Source organism: Nicotiana tabacum, chromosome 1 (assembly GCF_000715075.1).
Source record: "Nicotiana tabacum cultivar K326 chromosome 1, ASM71507v2, whole genome shotgun sequence".
Classification (NCBI taxonomy): domain Eukaryota; kingdom Viridiplantae; phylum Streptophyta; class Magnoliopsida; order Solanales; family Solanaceae; genus Nicotiana; species Nicotiana tabacum.
In genome coordinates, this window is record NC_134080.1 from 189,342,155 (window position 1) to 189,352,163 (window position 10,009).

The 10,009-nt window shown below is 35.0% G+C and overlaps 2 protein-coding genes across 3 annotated transcripts; both read left to right on the forward strand.

The window, feature by feature from the left end:
• The first annotated feature begins 2,221 nt into the window (after positions 1–2,221).
• On the forward strand, positions 2,222–8,051 carry LOC107818116 (BTB/POZ domain-containing protein POB1). 2 transcript variants are annotated; one of them, XM_016644054.2, is made up of 6 exons: positions 2,222–2,696; positions 3,830–3,952; positions 5,304–5,425; positions 5,517–5,580; positions 5,904–6,183; positions 6,714–8,051. In XM_016644054.2, the coding sequence occupies exons 1-6, from the start codon at positions 2,441–2,443 to the stop codon at positions 7,525–7,527; spliced, it is 1,659 nt and encodes a 552-aa protein (XP_016499540.2). In that variant the 5' UTR covers positions 2,222–2,440; the 3' UTR covers positions 7,528–8,051. The 2 variants fall into 2 exon arrangements, with proteins under 2 accessions (XP_016499540.2, XP_016499539.2); XM_016644053.2 differs by having other exon boundaries at positions 2,247–2,696; positions 3,809–3,952.
• Positions 8,052–8,556: 505 nt separating this feature from the next.
• LOC107818117 (eukaryotic translation initiation factor 1A-like) lies at positions 8,557–9,760 on the forward strand. The gene is made up of 2 exons (XM_016644055.2): positions 8,557–8,996; positions 9,460–9,760. Exons 1-2 carry the CDS (start codon positions 8,742–8,744, stop codon positions 9,637–9,639), a joined length of 435 nt encoding a protein of 144 aa, XP_016499541.1. The 5' UTR covers positions 8,557–8,741; the 3' UTR covers positions 9,640–9,760.
• The last annotated feature ends 249 nt before the right edge of the window (positions 9,761–10,009 follow it).

Below are 10,009 nucleotides of genomic sequence, written 5' to 3' on the forward strand. Positions count from 1 at the left end.
GTGGGTACAAGTCATGTTTCATATTTTTTCAAAAAAAAAAGTGAAATATCTTTTGAAAACGGATGTCTAAATACATTTTCATCTTCAAACCAAACTTTACCCAAATCAGATTTTTCAAAACAAATTTGAAAATCTATGGTCAAACGCTAGCTAAAACTTCACAGTGAAATCGGTGGACTTCACATGTCCAAATAGAAAATGTTTATTGCACCTCAATATTTTGGTTATATTTATTACATTATGTTTGGTGTGTAAAAATGAGACTTTTTTTCTAACGGGCGAAAGTAATATTAGATCAAAGTTTAACGGAGGCCAAAATTAATCAATTTCAAATAATAGAGGATTGAATTTGAGCCTTTTTCCGACCTCTATGCAATGAAGAAGCTATCACAAATAGTATCTCGTCTTATAGCCTACTACCATATTCGGCCTATGAATAGTCTATTTATAACTTTTTCTCAACTATGTCACTTTCATTTGGAATACGGTTTCATTTTAATTTCTTTTTTACTTGTAGTTTACTTATATTGAATTTCAAAAAATAAAATGAAAACTAACTAATTTTTTTTGGACAAATGGAGTAGTTCTAACTTGTAGATAGAAGATATTTTTTTTCAAATGTCACATAGTTCGGAATTTCCCAGAACAAAAGAGTGGCTCTGAACAAATAAGAACATTTAGAAATGAACCGTGGTGTAAGTTTATAAGCAATTAACTTACTATTTCTAAACAACCTTAACTTTTGCACTTGCTTAACACACATAACCTATTTTAAAAAAATTATAGGAAAAAATCAAAAAAGGTTTAACATAGCCAAGTCCATTCACTTGAAAATAAGGATCTCACACTTCCATTTTTTATTTATTTGTTCATGTTTTTCAAGGTTTTTAGACTAAAATTAGTTTTGTGGTAAAGATCGTATAGCTCACGAAGTGGTAAAAATAACACTGTGTATTTTTTATTTATAATCATTTCGATACCCACTAAAATTTGTTACATTATGCCCGCGTAAGTTATATGAAGTACCATACTAATTAAGGATTTATAAAACTTTAACTTATTTGAGATTGAAGTTCAATTGTTGTTATATTTTCGCAAATTGCGTGACCTGTCCTTTAATGAGACTGGCTCTAGCTGAATGTCCTCGTAATTAGTGGTATTTAATAAATGGACTCTACCTCTTTGCCCTTCTAGCTCATTCTTCTCCATCTCTTCTTCACCAAGAACATCATAAGTTTTCAATTTTGGAAGCTTAAAATTCTTGTTTAGGCTTCACCAAGAATACCATAAGTTTTCAATTTTGGAAGCTTAAAATTCTTGTTTAGGCTTGACAATTCCAAGTTAATAATTAATTATTGTTAGAATTATTTGACTGTTAATTATCTATGCTTAAATTTTTAGTTTGAATCCTAATGTAGTAATTTACTTTAAAAATATTCAAACTCCATTATTAGTCCTTAGAAACTATTGAAGAAGACAAAATGGATCTTGTTAATTTTGATATTATTTGACTAAATTGGTGATTGGGGGTCGTTTTGTGTTGATATTTGGAGGCTTTGTTTTAAATTTAAGATTATTTGAAATAGATTTGGAGTAATTTGATTGAAATTGGAATTCAAATTTGAAGAATATTTTGTGGAGCAAAACTTGAAAATTATACCAATCGGATAAACTTTGGTGAATAATTTAACAGATATGTTGATTGCAGATAACACAAAGTACGCCAATCTGGTAAAGTTTGGCGAACAATTTGAAAAATAGAAAATCATGTCAATCAGATAGAATTTGTAAATTATTATAATATAATAAAATAAATATAACATAAAAGCTACTATTTCAAAAAAAAATATGTACGGAGGATAATCACTTAAAGATCAGTTCCTTATAAGGCTATTTCTGTCAATCACTCATTATATTGATTTCAATACCGATTAACTCAATTAATTTGAATTTACATCACATATGAATGAATAATTTAGGTGCATGTGAATACTATTCCCTTAATTTCAATTTATATGAATTTGAAAATGAAGATTTTTGAAATTTGTGATCCTAAACAAGTCAAAAAAGAAATCAGATTATTTGTATGATTATAAAAGCTTCTCATTAATAACATAATAATAAGTTTAAACTAAATTGTTATCAAACTTAGAAAGGAGTCATTATTTTTGGAATTAGATCAAACAATTTATTTGAAACTGAAATAGAGGGAGTATGAAGTATGAAAGTCTATGAACCCACCAATTACCTATACTCAAATTTGTCCTCTCCTCTATCGCTCTTTCTCTCTCTTCTTTTTTCTCTCACTAGTTTAATAATTCTGCAACGACTCGAATCCAAATAAATATCTTATCTCCAATTTATTAATCTCACGCCATAACTGATTCCCAATATCAAATCCTCGCAACAAACCAGCTAGGGTTTTTCCATAAAGAATATTATGAAGGACCAGAATTTGGACCTATTCGACCCGAGAACGGCTGTAATGGACCCCGAATTCTCCCCAACCAGTACCCGGGAACCCGATTTCGCTTTTGCCTTCAACGATAGCAACTTCTCCGACCGTGTCCTCCGGATCGAGATCATCGGCGACTCGCTCGACGGCGACGGCGACTCTGATTCTCACGGCTGCCACAGCCTTGCTGATTGGGCGCGTAATCGCAAGCGCCGCCGTGAAGATTTCAAAAAGGAAAATGGTTAGCTTTTATTTCTCATTATAGCTGTAATTGGCCCCTTTTAAGGGTTTGTTTTGTTAATAGCTGTAATCCCAAACCACTATCTGAGGAAACCGTTGTCGTATTGTTGTTTTTATTTTCTTCGATTTGTTTGTCTGCAATTTTGGGATGTTATAGTATTTTCCCTAGATTATGGTTTCACCTGAAAAAAAAGGGGGAAGATGTGAGGAAGAAAACGAGAAAAATGAGGCAACTAGGTCATTTCTTTCATCAGCCTAAGCGTTGGTGGGCATAGTTACTCTGTACTTGTCCTGCTCAAGGGGTGGCAGGTATCCGGTGGAATAGTGAGGTGCACACAAGCTGGCTTAAACTATAACATTATTTAAAAAAAAGGAGAGAGAAAAATGTGGGACAGGCAGCAGTACTCGGTAGGATATTATTAAAAAAAAGAAAAGAAAAAAAGAAAAAGGTTTTGCTTGTTTAACGTGTTTTGATGGTGCCTGAGTGTGATCCGGGGCTTGAATCCCTGTAACAACACTCAATGTGAGCTCAGCTGCTCCCTCATTGGTTAGAAGGTTTATCTTGGCATGAGTACTCGTTGGCTGTTTGGGGTTGTCCAAATTGGTCAAGTTGTGTGCAAGTTGGCATGGACCGCTCCTCTATTTGAGAAATGTTTATTTTTGGCAATTATTTGCTCTGCTTTTCCTTATGACATTAATCAACACCATGTTATATTTTTAACATTTTAAGGAGATTTTGATTAAATGATTTGAATACCATATTGCATAGACTTCTACATGTTTCAAATGTCTTATCTTACCTTTTTGTAATCTGTGTTTTTTATAATTAGTCAAAGTGTCATAGTTGCTGGAATGAAGTTTTCACAGATTCTCCATTTCTTGTTTGAAACCATGACGGACTTAAAGATATCACTTGCTGCATATTTTTACAATGAGACTTCGCCTTCTAAGAGTTTCCTTCTGTAACCGTTTCATTTTAGGGGAGGTTGGGCGTAGGGAAGCAAGGGATGAACAATATACACTACACTTTCTTCCCTTGTTATAAATCTTATGCATAGTGGTTAGACTTTTACTCTTTCTTATGTTGGTATGGGTTTTTCTGATGATAACCAGACATGTGCCACTCGTTTGCAGCTTTGGATATCACAGCATGCCCTGAAGAGCAGATAATAAGCTGTAACCAAATTGATAGTGAAGATGCTGATAATGAAAATCAAGACGAATCAGTTGTTGCAATGATTGAAGAGCCAAACTCAGGTATTATAATAAAATCACTTTGTAGATTTCTCTTCCTTGGGTCCTATTTTCCTTGAGAACTTTTGTGGTTCTTAAATTCTTTTTTAGTTTCCTGAATTCAGTATGACTTGAAATGCTACTCTGATGAATTTGTAAAAATAGAAAGGATACACAATATGAAACATGGTTGCAATTCCATGAGATATAAAAGGCTTGGTGATGGCTAGTCTCTGAATAAATATTACCCCAAAATAGGTGTCCTGTCCCATTTTTTCATGGATCAGTTTGTCTCTTAAGGTGGTAGGTTTTAAAGGGTCATTTGTTTCCATCGTGTAATATCGTCTTTATTATGCTAAGGCAACTCCCATTTAGAGGGAATTTATGCGAGAGATTTTGGAACTGTTCTTCCTGGCCTGCCTAGGGAAATCAGATTTGCTCAGAAGTAAAAAGTTCAGTTGTTAGACTTGTATGTTAGAACTATTCTGGGCATGTATTTGTGCTGCATATTGACTTCTGTCAGTTATCCTCACATAGTGGATTAAGTATCTCATGAAAGTAGTTTCGGAGATCGGGCAGCCCGGTGCACTAAGCTCCCACTATGTGCGGGGTCCGGGAAAGGGCCGGACCTAGTTTCGGAGATCAAAGCAGGGAAAATTCTGTAACCTGGACAAGAAATCTTGCTTCGAGTTATCAACTAAGTTGAAATGGATCACGGGAGACTATTTCCCAGTAGAGGCAAAAAAGTTGGGGGATTCCTTCTCATCTTTCTAAGCTTTGGTGGTTGGAGTTACCTGGTATACTAGTGGGAGGTAGCACACGATGGATTGGTTGAGGTACAAGGCTATAAGCAAGCTGGTCCAGGTACCACAACAATGAATGAAAAGAACTCTTGTTTCTAGTTGTCAGTTTGTTTCTGACAGGATAAATTCTTATATTAGATTAAGATAGATTGAGTTTGTTTAGCTACCAATTTGCTCAAGTGATGTATTATTTTTTATTTAATAAGTAACTTGTTTGATTGGATGCAGAGTTTAGTATACACTGGCTGGTTTTTGTTATAATTTGTATTCCAAGATTAAGTTGTAAATGCCTTTTTGAGAAAACCCAGGAGCGCAATGCATTAAATTTTGTGCTCAGATTTCTTTTGTCACTTTTGAGCCTTAATTATATGATGGGGTTTCCCTGTGTGCCAGCATGAACGGGAAAGACAGATGAGCAAACCTAAAGAAAATTTCATTAATGGTCTTCATATGAGCACCTTGTGGTTACAGAGTGCAGTTTTATCGTCCTCTGCCTCCAATGAAGTCATGAAAAAGGGTGGTGTGGCACAAGCTGGAAAAAATAGATAAACCATGTTATGTTTTCGGTGCAGGAGATGAAGCTGCTAACAGTGACGATTCAACTTGGAACTGTGATTCTCCAAGAGTTATAAAAGTTAAAACATTACACATTAGCTCCCCCATTTTAGCAGCAAAGAGTCCATTTTTCTACAAGGTAAACATTCGGTTTCATGTGTAAGCTGCTTATGCACTGTCTTGAATTTGTATTTGAAGTTTGAACCTGCTTTATTATATAACTTGTGCAGCTCTTTTCAAATGGGATGAAAGAGTCTGAGCAAAGACAAGTAACTCTGCGGATTAATGCTTCAGGTATGTGTGCTGTTGTTTGACTTAATGATCAATAACTTTAGTAAAGTTTGATGCGGACAAGGTTTCTCATCAATGCAGTTTCCCGTTCATCATGGATATGAGGAATTTACAAATTGTAGGAAATTGAAATGCTTGTTCTGTCATATTTTAAGTGTTTTATAATATTTATCTACTGGTTATAAAAAGAATAGTAATATTTATTCACTGCACATATGGTTTTGAAAATTGTGAATCAAATGTTGCTACTTCATCTGTGAAGTGGCTTGAAAGTCAGTATCCTTCTCGCGTAAAGTGATTTTTCTACATTAATTCTCATGGAGCAGAGGAAGCTGCATTGATGGAGCTCCTGAATTTCATGTATAGCAATACATTAACTACAAGTACAGCTCCTGCTTTGCTGGATGTACTCATGGCTGCTGACAAATTTGAGGTTGCTTCTTGCATGCGGTATTGCAGCCGGCTATTACGCAATTTGCCTATGACTCCGGAGTCGGCGTTGCTGTATTTGGAGCTTCCTTCTAGTGTCCTGATGGCTGAAGCAGTTCAGCCATTGACCGATACAGCAAAACAATTCCTAGCTGCAAGATACAAAGATATAACCAAGTTAGTTCTGTTTATGTACTCTTTTCCTTTTTCTTTTGTTTTGAAGTTTGTTATCCAAGGAATATTTCTGCTACCAGAATTTTTTCGACCAATTTCAGCATAGTTCAAAGTTTGGTTTCAATAATAAGTTCTGATTAGCAAAACTGGAAAAATTCCAGACATCTGGGTAACATATTGGCAACTTTGTAAAAATTTTAAACTATCAATTGTAACATAAGAATTTGATGTAAGCAATTATACAGAAGAATATAACAAGACCACCATATATTTATACGTGTGCATAAAATTTTCATTTAAATTTAACATCAGAAGGTTGGCAATAAATTAACGTACATTATGGTTTCAATGCATAAACCGTTACTTAAGGAAAGTGATGTAATTCATTTTAATTTGTAAAAGCAATATGACATGAAATTTTTAACATGTTGCTCTTGGGTGAATGGTAGATATGGATTACATTTGTAAATGTTCTTATTAAAGCATGTGGTACTTGCCTATGCTCGTTAATGATCTCATGCATCTTTGCTCAGGTTTCAAGAAGAGGTCATGAAGTTACCTCTTGCTGGTATTGAGGCAATTTTGTCCAGTGATGACCTCCAGGTGGCATCAGAAGATGCCGTATATGACTTTGTCTTGAAGTGGACAAGGGCTCATTATCCCCAGATAGACGAACGGCGAGACATTCTTAGTTCAAGACTTGGGCATTGCATCCGTTTTCCTTTCATGAGCTGCCGAAAGCTTCGGAAGGTTCTCACATGTAATGACTTCGAACATGAGTTTTCATCCAAGCTTGTGCTTGAGGCCCTCTTTTTTAAAGCTGAGGCCCCTCACCGTCAGCGAACTCAAGCTGCTGAAGAATCAGCTTCGTCTAGTCGTCGTTTTGTCGAACGTGCATATAAGTATCGGCCTGTTAAGGTGGTTGAGTTTGAACTTCCACGGCACCAATGTATAGTCTACTTGGATCTTAAGCGGGACGAATGTGCTAATCTGTTTCCATCTGGGAAAGTATATTCTCAAGCTTTTCATTTGGGTGGGCAAGGGTTTTTTCTATCCGCACATTGCAACATGGATCAGCAAAGCTCTTTCCATTGTTTTGGTCTCTTTCTTGGAATGCAGGAAAAGGGTTCAGTTTCATTTGCAGTTGATTATGAATTTGCTGCAAGGACAAAACCAGCAGAGGAGTATGTCAGCAAATACAAAGGGAACTACACTTTTACTGGGGGTAAGGCAGTTGGCTACCGCAACTTATTTGCCATACCATGGACTTCTTTCATGGCTGAGGACAGTCTCTATTTTATTAACGGCGTACTCCATCTCAGGGCTGAACTTACTATCAGGCACTGATTTTCTTATCTCCACGACATGAATTAATGCTGTTGTTTTGCTTATTAGCTGAGCCGAAGTACGAATCTTTCTTGGCTTTGAACAAGCAAAGAAGAAAGATTTAGGTGTCATTACTAACTGTCATAGGTATTGAAACCTTTTTTTAATCCTTTTGACCATAGTTCATCCTTGTGCTCTCAAAACATGAGAAAGGATGTAAATGGAAATTTCAGGAGTGAGAGATGTTGGTTGTTCTAACCTGTTCAAATGCAATGGAAGTTCGGAGGTTCTTTTGAACATTGTGAATAGGTTATTTAACTTTCTTATGGCCCAGTAGAAAATGTATAATTTATGTGTAGCTACCAGAGTTATCAGCGTTGTAGCAATATCCTTCTACTGACTAATGTTATTCCTTTGTAGCAGTATGCACGAGGCAAAGGCAGTGAATGAACTGAGTTGTGTGGTATGGTAAATGTTGTGCTTGCCAAGCTTGAATTTGTTCATAAGCATATCTAAAACAAGAATTAGGCTATCATTTTTTTTAATCTTTGCTTAAATTATAGCAATTTCCACACTATGAGTTGAAATTAGACTATCATTTTTTTTTTCATTCGGCAACCTGCACAATGGTACATGAGATTTGATGGCTTAAACAACCTGGTATTTATGTATATTCCATATCATTATAATTTCTCTGTCGTACAAAATGGGTGAGAAATTCTCCTATTCATAGGCGTAAAAACACCTTGGTCCCCAAGTTACACTTTGTAAAGTTACCTTGGCCCCCAAGTAAATAGCTGAGAAAGTCCCCTTTTTTTCTTTTGGTACGTAAAAAGAATTTATTTACCAAATCTTTTTACTTACAGGAAAAAATTACCTAGGTCCCAAAGTAACTAGATTACTCCAAACTAACTAAACTAGTGTCCATGTAATTAGCTTGCTCTTCAAGTAATTTCATATTGTACGAACATTCATAATTCATAGTATTATTTTACAACAAAATCCACTTTAATTAGAGACAACAAAACTTATGAAACATAAATAAACAAAACTAACAATCCGATTCCTATACAATATAGATTAGGATTATTTTTGGTTAATTCCTATATTAGGTAGAACACATGTGACGTTAGTTTTCCTAGTTCGATCTGGAAAACAAAAATACTTAAGTATATAATTAGGAGAAACGCAAATTATAAGCAGCAAAACATAAGCTTATAACAGAGAGAGAAAGAATGCCGAAGAACAAGGGAAAAGGAGGAAAGAACAGGAAGAGAGGGAAGAACGAAGCAGACGACGATAAAAGAGAACTAATATTCAAAGAAGATGGGCAAGAATACGCACAAGTACAACGTATGTTAGGTAATGGCAGATGTGAAGCGCAGTGTATTGATGGAACAAAACGTCTATGTCACATACGTGGTAAGATGCATAAAAAAGTTTGGATTGCTGTTGATGATATCATCCTCGTTGGTCTTCGTGATTATCAGGTAATTAATACACCATTGGTTTTTCCTCTCTTTTTTTCTTTTCTTGTTTTTCATGTTCATCTCAAGGCCAGGTTTTTACGCGTTACTTATCCGTCGCCACTGACGGAAGCATCACTTTCTGTTCGACTGGCATCTTTTTCTTCTTAGAATCTGATTTCTAACTTTTGTGAGAACCTTGGTCTTTTTCCGATGTTTAGATTCGTAATTTATGTGCACGGTGTAAAAAATATTTACAAAATTAAATTATTTCAAAGGTAATTTCAGATAACTCTATTTGATAGTATTGGATGGCAATCTTTAGTAAATAGACGTAACATGTTATAACATGTTAAATTATAATAATGGTGTAAAAGCATTATTACATAGTATAAATAAATAGCCATCCGTATAATTTGACAAAATTACTTACTAGCATAGTCCTAGTAGTTCTTTTATGGTTTTAATGCTCTTTGGTAATTGCCAGGATGATAAAGCAGACGTGATTCTGAAGTACATGCCAGATGAGGCGAGGCTGTTGAAGGCGTACAAAGAGTTGCCTGACAACATTAGGCTCAATGAGGGCCTTGGTGGTGGATTTGATGATGAGGAAAACGGCATTGCTGATAATTGTGTTGAGTTTGAGGATGATATTGACAGAATCTAAAATTTGTGAAATTAAAGTGATCGTGTTTTTGACTTACTAATATTTATGTAGGAGTTTAATTTCAGTATAGATTCACAGCTTATTATGTGTTTTTTGAAGTAATACATTATAAAAATTGCGGAACCACGTAAATCTCCTCTTGTCTTGTGCAATTTATTGCTTTTCTTTTTTAAATATTTTTCCGTTCTATTAGCCTGACATACTTCCCAACAATTGATGTCTGAGCACATGCAGTGTAATTCTGGTAGAAAAGTACGGTATTAGTGCAGGTACTATTCACAAGAATAGTGCGACACTATCGATCATCATTATTAACACTATTCACTACTATTCTTTAATAGTGATAGTATTATTCACCAAATAGTGATTG

Coding starts and splice junctions, on each gene's coding strand:
- LOC107818116 (XM_016644053.2), top strand. CDS start 2,441: ATGAAGGACCAGAATTTGGACCTATTCGACCCGAGAACGGCTGTAATG. Junction 2,697..3,808: donor AGATTTCAAAAAGGAAAATG/GTTAGCTTTTAT, acceptor GATGATAACCAG/ACATGTGCCACTCGTTTGCA. Junction 3,953..5,303: donor GATTGAAGAGCCAAACTCAG/GTATTATAATAA, acceptor TTTTCGGTGCAG/GAGATGAAGCTGCTAACAGT.
- LOC107818117 (XM_016644055.2), top strand. CDS start 8,742: ATGCCGAAGAACAAGGGAAAAGGAGGAAAGAACAGGAAGAGAGGGAAG. Junction 8,997..9,459: donor TTGGTCTTCGTGATTATCAG/GTAATTAATACA, acceptor GGTAATTGCCAG/GATGATAAAGCAGACGTGAT.